The sequence below is a fragment of the Panthera leo genome, chromosome A2 (genome assembly GCF_018350215.1).
Source record: "Panthera leo isolate Ple1 chromosome A2, P.leo_Ple1_pat1.1, whole genome shotgun sequence".
In the NCBI taxonomy this organism is placed as follows: Eukaryota; Metazoa; Chordata; class Mammalia; order Carnivora; family Felidae; genus Panthera; species Panthera leo.
In genome coordinates this window covers 44,738,296-44,755,881 of record NC_056680.1, presented here as the reverse complement: position 1 = coordinate 44,755,881, position 17,586 = coordinate 44,738,296, and the positions used below count along the sequence as shown (strand labels likewise).

The 17,586-nt window shown below is 37.6% G+C and overlaps 1 protein-coding gene across 9 annotated transcripts in view; it reads right to left on the bottom strand.

Annotated features, from left to right (window-relative positions):
• CNTN4 (contactin 4) overlaps positions 1 to 17,586 on the bottom strand; it is an 893,585-nt gene that overhangs the window by 116,993 nt on the left and 759,006 nt on the right. For all 9 annotated transcript variants that reach the window (XM_042929999.1, XM_042929997.1, XM_042929996.1 and 6 more), the window contains one exon: positions 11,843 to 11,993. In XM_042929999.1, the coding sequence (XP_042785933.1) occupies positions 11,843 to 11,993 (151 nt within the window). The remainder of the gene's footprint in view (positions 1 to 11,842; positions 11,994 to 17,586) is intronic.

Sequence of the window (17,586 nt, the reverse complement as noted above, 5' to 3'; positions counted from 1 at the left end):
CCCCCCCAAGAAAAAGAAAAGAAAAGAACTTGAAGCATCTCCCTATTGACTATTCTTCCATTTCTCCCATCTAAACTCTACAGATCCCAAGCCTTCCATCTGGCTGGATCCTCTTACCTCATTTCTTGTATAGCATTCGCTCATGTCTATCACTTCATCATGCATGTGCGTGAGCTCCAACGTGGTGACTTACTTGTTCCTTCTCTGCCTCTCTGTGTGGATCATTTTCTTTAACAACAGCTTAAACTCACATCCTATGGGAAGTCAATTTTGCTAGACCCTGCCTGACTCCAAGAGTTTCTTCCTTGTGTGTTCCCTAAGCACTGCTGTGTACTTTTGTTTGGGTTCTGTTGTATTAACGTGTACTTCACTGGTGGTTTCCAAATTATTACAAGTGTGTATATATTGTCTTAATAGCTGAATTTTATAAAACCTTAGGAAGCAAGTCATAATCACTATCTTCTCTCCTCCTTCAACTGAACTAGACTTTTATAATTTTTATAATCATAAAATTAAAATGAAAACCCCTATATAAAACAGTCTAGGTAAACCACAATCCTCAACCAGGAATGAAGATTTCCTATCACTTCTTTCTTTTACTGGTTTTCCAGAAATTTGGGGAAGAGATTCAGGTTTATACCTTCCTTTCCATCCCCACCACCATTCACCCTCTGTGTTTTCACCCTTAAACCTTCCCCTGCTCTGATTTCTCCAGGGAGTACAAGCCTTTGGGGGTATGAAGAGAAGTTCTCCCAGTATAAATTGGGACCCACTGCCCTAGACAGAGACAGAAGGGAGCACATACACGTCTCCAACCAAATTTACTTACATATTACATTGCATCAGATGGGCTCAGTGGAAGTTACAATTCAATCAAAAGGTTCAGTCACAAAGGATGAGTAAAAGGCACAGTCAACCAAAATAAAGCCAAAATAATAATATCAAAATAACCAAGCAAAGGGAACATCCTATTACTAGAAAGATGTTTTAATACCCAACATTGTTAGCAATGTGCCATGAGTTGGATTGGGGGTTGATAAACTTTTTTCTATAAAGGGCTGGAAAGTAAATATTTCAGGTTTTGTTGGGCCAGGCAGTCTCTGTTGCAAGTACTCAATCCTGCCCTTGTAGTTCAAAAGCAGCTGAGACAATGTGTAAATGAATGAGTATGGCTGTGCCCAATAGAACTTAATTTGTGGAGACCGAAATTTGAATTTCATCTAATTTTCATGTGTCACAAAATTTTTCTTTTGATTTATTTTCTACCATTTAAAAATGGAAAACCACTCTCAGCTTGCAGGCTGTGCAAACACAGGTGGCAGGCTGGATTGTGGCCTGTGGGCTGTAGTTTGTTGAGCCTTAGATAAAAGTATTTCAGGCAGAGAGAGCAGCATGTTTGAAGGCTTTGTCACAGGAGTAAGGTCATTTGAAGAGGTGACAGGAGGCCCACATAGCTCAAGAAGCAAATGTGAAGGCAAGCAAGTGAGAGAGCAGATACAACAGCGAGGCAGGAGTCTGACCATTGTGGAGGTCTTCTTGGTCATGTGATGGGTTATCTGTACTGAGGTCAATGGCAAGCCACTGATACAGTGTCACACCTGGCTCTACATTAGAATCATCAGGGAAATGTAAAAACAAATTCATACTGCTGGCTATCATCTAAGAATTCCTTGGAAATAATCTCTGGGTATGAAGAGTGGGATTCTCATTTTTAAATGTACCTCTGTCGGTTCCGTGGCAGTCAGTTTAGCCCTGGTCTGCAGACCTGAATTTGGAAACAATCTCTGGATCTCTGCTTTAGGGATGGAGAAACACTGCCCTATGAAGGTCAAGTGATTTCCCAGATGGGTGCACAGTAAATCACAACACATGCTATATGAGTACACACACTGAACTCAATTGATCAAGGACAGGAAACAATTTAATAGCAAGTGTGGAGACCCATGCCAAAATCATTCCCTAACTCCGTATGCTCCTCAGTGAGGCGCAAACCCTTTGGCTTGCCAGGCAATACCTTTCAAAGCCTGAATCACAGAAATCTTCCAGCCTTATCTCCCTCTGCTCAAATATTCATCCCTAGTTTCCATTTGAATATGTTTCATTCTGGCTGTTCCTTCCATTAAAATAGCCCATCACCACCTTCTCCACCATAGTCTACCAAGAATCAGATGAGTTTGGATGGTTGGTTCATTCATTTCATAAAAAAACCTCGAGTATTTAGAGTACCCTAGGCACACTATCAGGAGCTGGGGGTATCCAGTGTGCTCAAACACAAACGGCACTTCTCCTCATGGCCCTTTCAGCCTGTTTGGAAAATGAACATCACTCAAATAATCATACTCATAAATATAAAATTTATAACTTTAAAAGAAAAAAGAAATGAAGGACAGAAGGAAAGAATAAAAGTCCATAGTCCCAACTCCCAGGGAAACCACGGTTAACATTTTGATAAATTTCCTTCCAGGCTTTTTCCTATTTATGTATATAAAAATACCCATATGTATATGTATGTTGAAGACTATAGAATTTTATTTTATATATTATTAAAAAAATAAAATTTGTAACTGTAATAAGATTGGAAGTCTCTATCCTTTAAACCACTATAGAAATTTCATCCATTTTCTTATGACCCCTGTAGAACCCCAATTTAAAAATTACATTATGTTCATAATCTCAAATACATCTTGTACCAAGGAAGTGTGTGATGAATGTTTATTGGATTGAATTTATCGGAGATGTGATATAGGAAGTTGCATCTTGTGGAAGATGTGAGTGATGGCTGGTTCCAAATAAACCAGCTAGGGGGTTCGTTTAATGGTTGCAAAGTCCATACAAGAGATAATAAGGATAGAAACAAGGACAGGGAAGGGAGATTGACTAAAAAAAGAGGAATACTATGAGAGACACCTGTAAAACAATTTTTTTTATCAAGTGTTGCCTTTATATTGGGGACCTTATTTCAGATATTTCTACTTAAAAATCTGGTGTTCTTGTAATCATGTCTTGAGGCATAACTAATACCATGACCATATAAATAGAACAGGTTAGTAGTAGTCCCTGCCTGAGTATGGCCATCAGTTAACCCCTGACCATAACACAACATGGCATATTATACTGAGGGAGAAAAGGGTAGTGACTGACGAGAAGTTCATGGAGTCTCCTGCAACACTACGCGTGCATATCATTACAAACGTTTAAAAACAAACCTCTCTAAATTCTTCCACGACTGCACTTCAGGGGAGCTTAAAGTCATAACTATTTTGCCCATGGCTCTAGGAGACACAAACTGAGGCAAGAGGGGAAAGTTCTAGGTCTGAATTTGGAGAGCAGAATAAGCTGTTTCTATAACTGCACATGCAAAATTAAAATGATACAGTATTACCAATAAGCAAGGCAACAGATTCTATCTAGAGCAATGATGCTCATGTTGCTTTGATGTTGTTTTGCCTCCAAGGCAGGATTTCCATTATTATGGAGATGAACTGCCTCTAATTATTGCAATAACATAATTGTTCCCCAGGGCAGAATTCCTAATAACTGAGCTGTATAGCTCTGTAGCAACTGTAAGAGATATCCTGAGCGCAGGTTTCTCATTAAAAGCACATATATAGACACTGTGCTTCCAGAAGAGAAACAGAATGCCTAAAGCAATAAACTTTCCTTTCCATGCTAGGATTCGATCGGCCTTCTGGGCAAATACCTGCCATCACATTTGCTCTGCCTCCCAGACTGCCAGAATCTTCAGACCAGGGTTTCACACTTTATATACAACATGGAGTTTTGTAGCCCAGTGCTGGGATTTGCCTCCATGTATTACATGAATTTTAACTCTTCCAAAGCCCTTTGGGAAAAGAGGCATATTAGGACCATGATCTAATTTCACCTCGGAGGCAGACTTCATTGTCTCTAGGCAAGAAACATGAATATGAATTTTATTCCTATTTGGGTTGAATATTCTCATAGACTGCTAGACTTGATCTGATTAGACTGTGGGGATCAGGCAAACCTAAATATATATTACAGTATGTGAAGAAATGCCTAAAAATATGGATGTTTATATACTATTACTGTGTCTTTAAGAGTGGTCCACTGTGGCCTCAAAGTGTTCTGCCCAAGGTGATATCAAGGTTCCTAACCCCAAGGGTCACCTTTGAGCTGTTATTTAGTTGGATCTCTTGAAAGCACTAAACACTTGCTCCTTCTTGAATCTTTCTGTTCTCTTGGTTTTTGTTTGTTACATTCCCCAATTTGTTTTTCTACCCCTTTAAGCATGTTCTCCTAATCCTTCCATCAGGCTCTGCTTCCACCATTCTGTGTATGGGTCTCTTCCTCAGGGTTTCTTCCTTTAATTCACAGATGGTTTTATTTGACAAAACTCTCTCTGGATGAATTGACCTACTCCATGGCTTCCTATCTACTGATGATACCTAAGTCTCATTAGTCTCCTAAACTCAGACCTATGTTTCAACTTTCTTGTTGGACATATTTACTGAGCACTTAATCTATACTTGGCATTGTCCTAGATGCTACTGTTACAGAATGGAACAAAACACACTCAAAGGGCCCAATGTAATCACAAGAAAGAAGGAGGAGGCAGAAGATATCAGAGTGATGTGATGTGAGAACTCTGACTCGTCTTTGTTGGCTTTGAGGATGGAGGGGGTGGGGAGCTGAGCCAAGAAATGAAGGTGTTCTCTAGAAAGCTGGAAACAAATTCTTAACTAGAGAATCCAGATTTTAGATTAGTGAGACCCATTTCAGATTTTTGATCTCCAGGACTGTAAGATGTTATATTGTTTAAGCCAGACAAACACCCCCCCCCCACACACACACACGCATGCACCACACACCTGCATATATTGTTGGTTCCTGTGGAATTTACATTCTGATTGGGTGGAGGGTGGGGAAGACAGTGAATATACAGTATGTGAGATGGTGATGAGAACTATGGAGAGTATAAAACAGATAAACAGGATGGGGACTTTACAATTCGAAACAGGTTAGTGGGAAAAATCTTTGCCAAATAGGTGATACTTGAATGGGAATTCCTATGTGAATGTGATACCTCTACTTGTAGGCACCTCCGATTCAACATTCTAATGTTACTCTTTTTACTTTCCCCTCTCAGACTTCCTCTTTATAGACTCACCATTGTGGCATTGGCACTACCAGGCACCAGCTGCTCAAGGTAGAATCCTGGGAGTCTTTCCCTACCCCTCCTTCTTTATAAAATCTTTCTACCTAATACATCATTAAGTCTTTTCAGATTTTACCCTTTAAAAGCCCATCTGTCATCCCTCTTTTACTCTCAAAAGACTGAATCGTCATCCTTTTCATTTCCATCCTAGACTACTGTCTGCAACTGGTCTCTCTGCCTCTCCAATCTTGCTCCTCTCTGATTCCTTCTCTATGTTGCAGGTGAAGCAATCCCTTCACAGTACTTGTATGACCATGTACTGCTTGCATAACATCCTTTCATTTTCTCCAGGGTCTTCTAGTTCAAGTCTAAACTCTGCAGACATAAAATTCAAGGCCTCCACAATCCATTGTTGACCTACATTTTCCAATGTTCCTTCTTAGTACATCACGTTTATAACATATGCCCTAGGATTACGGAGAAACATATTGTTATTTTGCTACTGGGTTCCTGCAATAGTCTATGAGAATCTTGAGGGCTGGGTTTATGTCTCCTCTTTCTCTCTATCCCTAGCACCAAGCAGACGGCCTAGCATATGGCAAGTACCCAATACATTCTTCATTCATTGAACAAAATTGGAGTTGGCTAGTTTGACAGAATAGCCATGCTGCTGTTCTGAAACCATGCCTGTGACATGCAGGCTGTAGGTTTCAGATTCTTTTCAGAAACATTCAGTGGCATATCTATATTGGTTATTATCAATTTGCTTGACAAAATCTATTAGCTTAGTGTCTAAAAAAGGAGGGAAATTCTCAAGCATGAGTAAGGCCACAAAGTCTTTATTTACACAATGTTAACTAGAGTAACATTTCACTCATTTCTTCAGCTTCAGGGAGAAGTAAAATATTTCCTCTAAGTGAATTTTCCAGTCAACTACACTTACCCCTTTAAGCACGAAGATAATTAAAAAAAAATAACCTTTGGGAGTGAGTGGTCTTTCTATGATGCATTATACACTTGCCTGCCTTACTAATCTAAGCTCACTGAAGATAATTTTTCCTCTTTAGATACATCCTATAATGGTAATTATCATACTTTCTACAGAGATAAGATAAAGCTATTTATCCCCTTTATTAATACTGCTTTTAATTCTAGGTGACATACTTTCTATTAGAAAGACATTGAAGAAGACAATCAGGGAAGTGAGAGAATGCAAAAATATGCCATATAAAGAATATCAGGGACATTTAGGCTTGAAAAGAATTGAAAGAGGGTATCACAGTAGTCTGCTAGTATATAAAAGGAAGGACTGGGGTGGAGAAAATGAGATTTATCATATAACTTCAAAAGCAAAAGAAAACACAATGAGTGAAAGTTATAAGGATATAGGTTATGAAGAAAAAAAATTCTAACAATTAGTTAGGTCTCCATCATTAGATATATCAGAGAAGGATAAGGGTCCAGCCATTTGGGGGAACCCTATTCCTGGAATGAAAGCTGGGCCCTGTAACTACAGTAGGAATTTGGCATTGTTGTCTGCCCAGCATTCATTTACTGTTGTTCTAGAAGCAGGACCTTGCCTTTGTTTCTTTGGGGAAACCCTTTTCAGCCCATGTGGTTTGAAGTGGAGCTTCCCTATGCACCCTCTTAGAACAAGTGCATGCCTCATGTTTTCCTATGCAGTGCATTACATGATCCTTGAATGTATTGGTTTAGGGGAGAACAATGACCAAGGCAGGTGTATTCAATTATGTGAAAATCTATTCTGGAATTGTTACGAGAACCTAAGAAAAGAAGGCAAGCATGAGGCTGCAGACAGCCATCCTACCACCCGGAGAGGAGAGCCCGCTGGAAGATAGAGTGAACACAGATGAGTCACACATGATGCCACTGTGTGAGCACCTGAGCCTGGTCACACCTTCGGTTACAGTCCATCCCTGGCCTTCTCAGGTGTACAAGCCAATGTGCTGAAGTTAGTGTTGAGGTGGATTTCTGTAACTTACACCAAAGAGTCCATTCTGGTTGAAAGGTTTTATGGCTCCTTATAATTCTAGGACCCTAGGTTTTTATGAATGATTCTGCTACTTTTGTATTTTGATGTTTTTGTTTCTAATAGATCAACTTCAATCTCATCTGCTTCAAGTGCCTTCTGTCTAGAAACTAGAAGTAAACAAAATGATGAACATTATTCTTTTAGAAGGCTTAATTGGTCAATTAATCCAAATAATTTTGCTACTTTGACGGTGACTTGAGGCCTTTCCTGAAGGCTAAAGTACTTGCGCTAACAGTTCACCCTTGTTTTAAATATCTGATATTGCCTACATTCTGATAGCTGGAAACATGTACAAGAGAAAAAGACATGTTTTAGGCACACAATTACAAAGCTAACTCTTTCATTTGGATGCTTCATATAGAGGAGGCCAGTGTGAATATGCTTTAAATTTCTAAAGCCATGAAAAACCAAAATAAGTACGTACAAACGTATTTTTAAATAGTTTACATGTCAACATTAAACCAGTATGTCTGAATCTATACCCACTGAGATAACTACAATATCACTATATGATTAAATAAGTTAAAAACTTAAAATTTTAAACTATTGTTTCATATACTTTTAGCGTGAACTTGTTTGTAGGTGGCTGCTTAGCTCAAAAAAGAAATTAAATATCACGTACTAAATAGTGTTTGACTAAGTAAAAACATAGACTCAAGGGGTAACATTACTAAAAAGGGTGCTTGATCATTAAGTTTTGTTTCACCAAAACACTGTTTATACCAGTATTTTGTACTTAAGATATTAATAACTTTTTACTCAAAGGTTAAAAGTTTGCCCTTTGATTCTTTTTTAAAAAATTTTTAAATGTTTTTATTTATTTTTGAGACAGAGAGAGAGAGAGCATGAGCAGGGAGGGGCAGAGAGAGAGGGAGACACAGAATCCGAAGCAGGCTCCAGGCTCTGAGCTGTCAGCACAGAGCCCAATGTGGGCTCGAACTCACGGACTATACTGTGAGATCAAGACCTGAGCCAAAGTCAGACGCTTAACCGACTGAGCCACCCAGGTGCCCCTGCCCTTTGATTCTTAAGATTCTAGATCTCAAAAGAGAATTAGGGCTAATAAGTCACTAGGCACAAAGAAGTTTGCCTTCTGTGTTGGTCTAACAATGTCAACTCTTTCCTAACATAAGAATTCTTGAATTTTTCACTCATGAATTGTTTTGCTCCCTTATCTATTTAATTCTTTCTCCTTTATCAGAAAAAAGGAGAAAAATAGCAAAATTTCATCTCTGCCAGTGAGAACATATTAAGATCTTTCCTATTTTTCACCTTTTTCAGTAATTATAAGATGTACAGCTGAGTTTATATCTTTCTCAGAAGTTAAAAATCCAGCGACTCATGAAGTAAACTTGGACTATGGATGTATGGCCCATTTGCTACTAGCATTAAAATTTTTAAAAATTAGTTGCTGACATTTAAAAATATAAAAAGAGTTCAAATAAAAGTCCAGATTTCTAGTTCTCTTGAAGAATGAGAAGATAGGGAGGCACCTGGCCTGCATCTCCAATTGGCAGCAATAATGCTAGAATTGAGTGGCAGGCACCTCCCTTGGATAGGGCACACCATCATTCCCCTTTACATTACACCTGGCCAGCTCTGGGATTCATTTACATTACCAAAATCAGCCTCTCTGCTTAAGAAAATCTGAGTGAGGTAGAAGGAAGGAACAGAGCTGTGAGAACACAGCGCCCATGGGGAGAAGGAAGGGCTAATACTGATAGCTTGGGTCATGCCTGGTGACTCTGGAGGTGGAGGGGATAAACAGCAAGACTGGATAATGATGGGGAGCTTCCTCAGTTTAAATACATCATCTTTAGTGCCATAAAAATGTTGAAGCAATATGCAAGTCCTGTTAATCAAATCGGTAGTAGAAAGAACAACTGGAGAAAGACAAGCTTTGTGGTAAGTCAAGTGGTAGAAACAATCAATTAAATTTACTTATCAAATAGAGTTCTTGACACTGATACACCATTTCCCCAAAAGTAACTGAATCAGTATGCAACAATGGTTAAGCTACAGCAGTGCTAAGCTGACATTAATACTGTTCAAAATAATAGGTTTTTTTCTTTTATCTTCTAGACACATACGAAGATTGTATTTCCTTGCTGGAGTGAACTTCTTTTTTTTTTGAAATTTCTTTTTATTTATGTTTTTATGTTTTTATTTTTTTGTTTTTATGATCATTTATTATTTTTTTAATATGAAATTTATTGTCAAATTGGTTTCCATACAACACCCAGTGCTCATCCCAACAGGTGCCCTCCTCAATGCCCATCACCCTCTTTCCCCTCCCTCCCACCCCCCATCAACCTTCAGTTTATTCTCAGTGTTTAAGAGTCTCTTATGATTTGCCTCCTTCCCTCCATGTAACTTTTTCCCCCCTCCCCCTCCCCCATGGTCTTCTGTTAAGTTTCTCAGGATCCACATAAGAGTGAAAATATATGGTATCTGTCTTTCTCTGCATTACTTACTTCACTTAACATAACACTCTCCAGTTCCATCCATGTTGCTCAAAAGGGCATATTTCATTCTTTCTCATTGCCAAATAGTATTCCATTGTATATATAAACCATAACTTCTTCTGAAGGGCAGTATGATTTGTTTTGGCCAACAGAACATGAGTGAAAATGAATTGTTTCATTTCTGGGCAAAAGCTTTAAGATCCTATGCATGTTTGGCCCCCCTCTTTGTCTTCTGCAATACTAACGTTCAGGAGGGTGCTACTCCATAAGCCCTGGTTTTAGAGGACAGCACAGCTACCTGCAGACCTCTGATGAGCATGCAATGTGAATGAGAATTTGACTTATTGTTTTAAGCCACTGAAAGATGTGTGATACAGTAATGTTACTCTAACTTCATTCATTCATGGATTTTGACATGTCTGTCCATTATCTGTGTTATTTTAAGGTACTTGTTCTTTAAATCATTGTTAAATTAAAACTTACAAAAGTACCCTTAGGGGCACCTTGGGTGACTCTGTCAGTTAAGCATCTGACTTCAGCTCAGGTCATGATAGGAGTTTGTGAGTTCAGGCCCCGCATCAGGCTCTTTGTTGACTGTTCAGAGCCTGGAGGTTGCTTTGGATTCTGTGTCTCCCTCTCTCTCTCTAGCCCTCCCCCGCTCACACTCTGACTCTATCTCTTTCTCAAAAATAAATAAACATTAAAAAAGTACCCTTAGTCTAGGCAATACATATGGTACATGCTAGTTATACTTCAATTATGTTATAATAAACAAAGTAAATGTATAACTATTAAAGGTAATCTACAGACCTAATTCTGAGAAACAACGTGGTGAAACAGAAAATAAACCTGAAGACTAAAAAATAAGAAACTGTGTTTTTAAGTTCCAAGTATGGCTCCAAATTTGAACACCATGCCAATATTCAGTAAACTATACTGCTTTGTTAATATAACAGGAGTCAGGAAAGGATATATATTATGAATTTAATATGTGTGTGAATGCACCATCTGTAAACCATATCAAGTTTGTTTACAAAAATCATTAATAAAGGCAACATCATCAGTGCGATTATCTAATTTGCATATGCAAATCTAAAGGTGTACAGGTGTAAAGGGTAGATACAGATACATTTTACAGGCTTCCACATTGCATCCTTGAGTACTTGACCTTTAGCATCCATTAAAATCATTATGTATACAGCTAGTAAATGCTCTGACACAGACTCATGCATAATTACCATTTTCCAACAGATTGATAGATTACAGAAAGGGGTGGGAGATATTTTACAGGGGTGACAGCCAAAAAAGGTCTTAGAGATACCTGCCATGTGGTGCAATCTTACCTAAAACCCCAAACAACCCATATATATTTACACTGTATAAATAGCATGCATTCTAAATGTCATTCATGTACAAAAGGAAATACACAAGTAAAGAATTTATGTCAGAAAGAAAAAGAAACTGCCATTTCAAAAAGATGTCATTAAAATAATCAAAACTAAGTTATGTGCAGAATGAGCTTTGGAATTAGCCGTATTTAGCCTTAAAAAAAGGAGAAACAAATGGACATACTAGCCATTACCAAATATTTGAAAGGTTGTCATAGCAAAAGTATTTATTTAAGCAAAAAGAAGTAGGATGGAGAAACGTGGGCTAATCAACAAATTTTAGGCTAAAATTAAGGAAGGTTTTTGTAGTTGCTCACCTTTGAGCAGCTCTGACAGTCTTCAACAGGGATCATGCAATCTCTCTCTGCAGGGAGGGTTTTTTAGAATCTTAATACCAAGGAAGATTACAATGACCAGCTAATTTACTGTCCTCTTCCAAAGCTTCAGTTCTTTGATTAACATTTAGTTCATCAACAGTAGATAGTAAATTCCTCCCTCTAGAACTATTTTTTTTTTAATTTTTTTTTTAACGTTTTATTTATTTTTGAGACAGAGAGAGACAGAGCATGAACGGGGGAGGGGCAGAGAGAGAGGGAGACACAGAATCGGAAGCAGGCTCCAGGCTCTGAGCCATCAGGCCAGAGCCCGGCGCGGGGCTCGAACTCACGGACCACGAGATCGTGACCTGAGCTGAAGTCGGCCGCTTAACCGACTGAGCCACCCAGGCGCCCCTAGAACTGTTAATAACAAATAAATTATTATAGGTTAATCAAATGTTAAAAATATCTGAAGACAGTACCTTTCATTTTCTCTTAATATGTCTCTTCCTTTCTTCCAGGTGTAAACAGGTTTAGGAGAAGCTTTTGGCTTACATTCGATGACAACTTCCCCTCCCACTTTGACAAGAGTTACTCTTTTTAAGAGGGTTCTTGAAAAATCTGGACCCGTAGCTGGAAGAGAATAGAGAAAATAAAATATTAATTATTATGGAAGAAAAAAATCCCACTAGATCATGCTTTATGCTTTTTCTTTCTGCAATGCATTTGTTGTTGCCTTTGACATCAAAGGGAAGAAGTTAAATTTTTTTCTGTAGTAAAGGAAGTAGCATTGTACATTTTGATGGATTAATTAAAAACTGAGGTATAATTTATATATGGTAAAATGCATCAGTTTTGAGTGTACAGCTTGATGAATTTGACATACTGCACAATGAAGATCAAGATATAGAACATTCCATCATGCTGTTGACGAACTCTTAAAAAAATTATCCCATGTTCAAATGAATAAAAATTTTTAAATTCCAGTGAAGCATAAGGGAAAGACAAAACCAGAAAATCCATAAGGCATTTTTTTGATTATGTAGGTTAAAGCATTCCGTCTTGGATGACAGTTTCTGCCTCTTCTCTGTCCCTTAGCACTCTGTGAATGTCTCCATGAGAGAACATGCTGAAATGTCTATATCGCCACTCTCTGTGAACTTCCTTCTCCTTAAAAACAAGGGCTTTGTCTGGCTTTCTACTACTATTCCCTAACGCAATGCTTGGCTCATGCAGGAGAAACGGGGGCTTGCTCTTAGAAAACTCAATTCCATGCTTACTATGAGTGTTCTCAAATTCATTTTAGAACTCAGGTGGTTCTATGAAATAATATTGAAGAATTATTTCTTTCCTAAAACAACAGATACATATATCTATCCTCTCAGAAGCAATTTAAAAGATGACTTTCTGAAAAAAAAAATCTCCATTTTCTTCTGAGTTAACTGAATTAATGTGATCTAGGATCTGTTTGGAGTGGGGATTCATCTCATGGAACCTTAACTTTACTATAGTTAATATCCATGATTCCCTGCAGTTTGACGTAATGGAATTTAAGATTTCAGATTGTGTTAAATGTGAAATGTAAATACTAAAGACAAATTAGTTAAAGAAGGACAGAGAGTGAGTGTATATGTATGTGGGTGGGGCAAATGGGGGTCAATTTCTTTATCTTTCTTTTTTTTTCTTTTCTTTTTGAAAGAAAGAGAGAGGCAGAGGGAGAGGGAGAGAGAGAATCCTAAGCAGGTCCCATACCCAGTGTGGAGCCCAAAGTGGGGCTGGATACCACGACTGTGAGATCACGACCTGAGCTGAAATCTAGAGTCAGACACTTAACTGACCGAGCTACCCAGGCAGCCCTCAATTTCTTAATTGTACCCAAACCATGTACTAGTGATGTAAACAAAACAAAACAAAACAAAACAACCTCAGTGAAACCAAGTTAAATTTTTATTAAGTGTTTTATTAAGTGTGTAAATACTTTCTATAATTGTCTAGAAAGAAATAAAAGTGGCAAGGTTACTGTTTGGAAAGGGTGATGCAATATATGCATGGGGCTGGTTTTACTATGCGAAGGTGAAAGTAAATAATAGATGAATCTAGTAGGCAATTGATATCTCGATCTGTGTACCTTGGATTCATGAGGGGAGTCTATAATTTGAAGCATAATTCTATAATGATAAGTGTAATTAATAAATAGTGTGCAAGTACAGATGTTTCTGCTGTAATGAGGTAAATGCATTCCTAGTATGATCTGCAAAGTCACATAATAAAAATTATAGTGTTATAAACAAGATAGGGTCAGGATAGACCTACTCAATATTTATGTAACAAAAACATTAACTCCCCCCACAAACCACTTGAGTAAATGTATTAGCATGATTAAAAAGACAAGTGAAATTCCTAACAAATAAATACTACAAAAACAAACAAACAAAACAGAATGTGTGTGTATGTGTGAAGATAGTTTGATGAAAGACTAAAGGAAGAGTTGAGGTTGCTAAGCTCAAGCAAACAAGTAAAACTGGAAAGATTTTGAAACAAGTAAAACCTGCAGAAAGGCTCGTGAGAACCACGCTATAAGCACTGCTGTGTTAGACTACACGGCCACACTGAGCCAAGAGGAACAATGTGGGTGAGGGGAATCGTGGGTAACATAGTTTTGCCTTGGCTAACTATCTGTGTTGGTCTGAGTTAGTGGGCTCTGTGCTCAATGGCTACCACTTGTGAAATCCATGAACACAGCCAGCATTTATGTTATACTGGCACATTCCCCCATTTACCAATCCTATACGTGCTAATATGAACACAGAAAGGTTCTTGTAGCAGAACAGACTCATTCTCATCTTAGGTAAACACTGTGTTGACATATTAATGTAAAAAAAAATCAAATTTCTAGAAGTTTTTGAAAAAGCGTATTTTGTGAAATAGAGTTACAAATTTGTATCATATCAAAATCCCTTCTTAAAACTGTGTCTTTCTACACACACATTTTTATCACTTTAGGCAGACATTTTTCATCTGTTCAGGAGGAATTCTGCAATTGCATTTGAAATGAGTTTACATAAATCAAACTGCACAACACATGGGTGTATTTGTCAAAAAACTATATATTGCTTTTACAAGACTTGAAATACCATGGTATCAGCCACACAGAAGACAGAAAACATGCCTTCCAGTTTCAGAAACATTTTTCCTGTACTGTTTATGTGCCTATTATCTTCTGGATATCCTAGAGATTAAGAGTGGCTTTGAGTACCTTTCACTAATAAAAATGGAATTATAAATTCAAATCTTTTCCCTTTGTTTACTCAATTTGCTTAATTTACTTCTATTATTGTACCTGCAGATCTATCAGTTGCCACATTAAGCTGCAGTGCTCTCTAGGACAAAACTGTCAAACCTTCATCAGTTTTTGAATACTTGCCTCATTAATGGTTTGCTTAACATTCTGCCATTTTGTGACCATCTGTTGTACCTAAGATGCCCTTAAGTGTAAGGGATGATGCTTTTTTTCCTGTCTGTACCCTGTATTTAAGTGAAAGAAGCCTGTTAAATTTGACATTCACAGAGAAATTAGGTTTTAAAAGTTACTGGTAAGGTCCCCAGTTAAGCACTATTAGAACCCAACGCTTGCTGGCACTTAAAAATTTAGTACACATTGAAGGTGAAACTTCAGTAGGTTCTTAATAGCTCAGAAAAGGTAAAATCAATTGTCAAATTACCCACTTGAGTCTGAGAGTAGCTCTGATACTGGGAAATCCTCATTTGCTAACTTTAATGTACTTAGAAGATAATATTTCTTACATCAACTACTAGAGGGCACTGCTCTCTCAGTGTTGGAATGAGTCATGTTGTAGGACCTCTTCCATTTGGGAAATGCAACTTTTTATTATTTATCAATGGTCTTTAATCTATTAACATTACATGATCTATGAGAAGCATCCGGCTGAAAGAAGCTCTCTCTGCAATTCTGAACTGTTTGGTTTTAGTGAATTAAAGGACTCTTGGTCACATGTCAAGGGTATTTAAAGTAGCCAACAGAACCCTTGAAAACAGAAGATTTGTATCTTCATAACATTTTTCAAGAGAGAGAACAAGAATAACTCCTTAGCTAGATGTGCAGTGGGAGTCACATTTGGGAAACATATTGAGTGTGATGTTTTACTCTATTATTGAAGAGGAAAAGGTAATTCTGCATGTCAGTTCTATTGCAGTTATTCTGCAGAAACATCACTTGGAACATTGCCAATTGATGGAGACTATTCAGTATGGCCCTTTTAGAAGTTCAGAATTCTAGATTATGTTAACCTTTATCTATTATCTTTAACTATTACCTCATCATTCCATAAAAATAAATCTAGAGTGCATGCATTCATTGAAATGTTTTCACCACTGGGGAGATAATACTGGTATCAGATTTTAAAACCCTAAGCTTTTTCTGGCTTGCTGGGTAGATACCTAGGAAGGCCCGTTATAGTGGGAATCTTCTTTTTTCTAGGGCCATTATTTCAGACCAGCGGATTCAAAATCAGCCCTAATCAGGGATGATATTCACAAGGAGACTCAACAAAACTCTGAAGTAAGAGTTTTTATTTATTTTTATTCTAATATCAGCATAATGTTTCCTTTCTAAATCCCTAATGCCGATGCCCTGCTTGTTTTGGTCTAATTCATTGAAATCCCTGCTTACCCAGGTCTCCTCCTACCGTGGTGGCTCTTAGGTTTATGGGCTCCTGTTACTTTGGGGAGGTTATTTTAAAACAAAATAATAATATTTTTTGTTACAAAGTTGTTTTGAAGAATAAATGAAATAATACATGAATTGTAACTAAAGTACTTAGCCCAATATTTTCCTAGAGTAACAACTTCATACCTACTCCTCCTCTCTGCTATCTGCACGAGTACCACCACCCTTATCAGGGGACTTTATGCTGAAATACAAGGAGGCTTTTTAGAGCCAAATAAATACATCGTGTTTTGAACAAAATTTTATTTTGAAATAATTATTGATGGACAGGTACAAAGATAAAGAGGCCCTGTGTATTTCACTTAATTTCTCCCAGGGATTACATCGTATGTGAGCAGGATAAAATATCAAAATAAGAGAAGTGATCATTGGTACAATGTGGGTCTTTAGTTCTATGTTATTATATCACATATGCAGACTTGAAAAACTACTCTGAAATCAAGATATGGAAGCATTCCATCATCTCAAAGATTTCTCTTGTGCAACCCCTTTATGGCCACATTCAGCTCTCTCCTGCCTAATCCTCCCTAATGCCTAGAAACCACTAATCTGTTCTCCGTCTCTACAGTTTTGTCATTTGGGGAGAATATTTTATATACAGAATCATATAGCATGTGACCTTTTGAGATTTTTTTTACTTAGCCTAATGCTCTTGAGATCCACCCAAGTTGTGTGTATCAACAGTTAATTCTTTTTTATTGCTGAGTAGTGGTATCTCATCCATCCTGATCTAGAGGAGAAATACTTCTTTAATGTTGGCATTTCAGGCACTATGGTAACTGACAAATAGTTTTGAGCACAGGAACCATTTCAAGATCTCTCAACACTTTTTCTGCCAACAAGTATGATCAGGCTTAGCCTTTTTTCTTTTTATACAAGGTTTGGAAAGACAAAAATTAACTGTGGAAACATGGGTGGAAAATTTTTTTCTTATTCCAAGCAAAACATTTTAAAGCCATTTTAGAACATCATATCTTATACAGGAATTAACATGTTGACTAAAAATCATTCTTACATGTTTTAAGAGCTTCAGCTGGTAAACCTCCTTATATGAGTCCAAATTAGTGATATTTTACTACATTTGGCACAATGTTGTAAACACTTATACAGATTCATGTCCTTGGTTAGACAAGTAGTACATAGTATGACAGTGCCCTACTTGATTGTAACTTTGTTATGAGATAGAAATTATTGTTGAAAAAACACGGTAGTATTTGTTACTAGCGATCACTACATCACCAGTTCCTTGAAGGCAGAGGCTGTGTGTTATGGATCTATACATCCCTTACCTAGTACAGCATTCGGTACAAAGTAGATGTTTAGTCAGTATTTGCTGAATAAATATGTTGTAGGAGAGAATTCAGGAATTCAGTTCAAACAGGAAATTCTCTTCTCATGATGCTTTTGCCTGGATACCACATCCCTTTCTTCCCTTCAAGTGGCGTTGTAAATGACTTCTTGACCTTCCTGGCCTGTGCT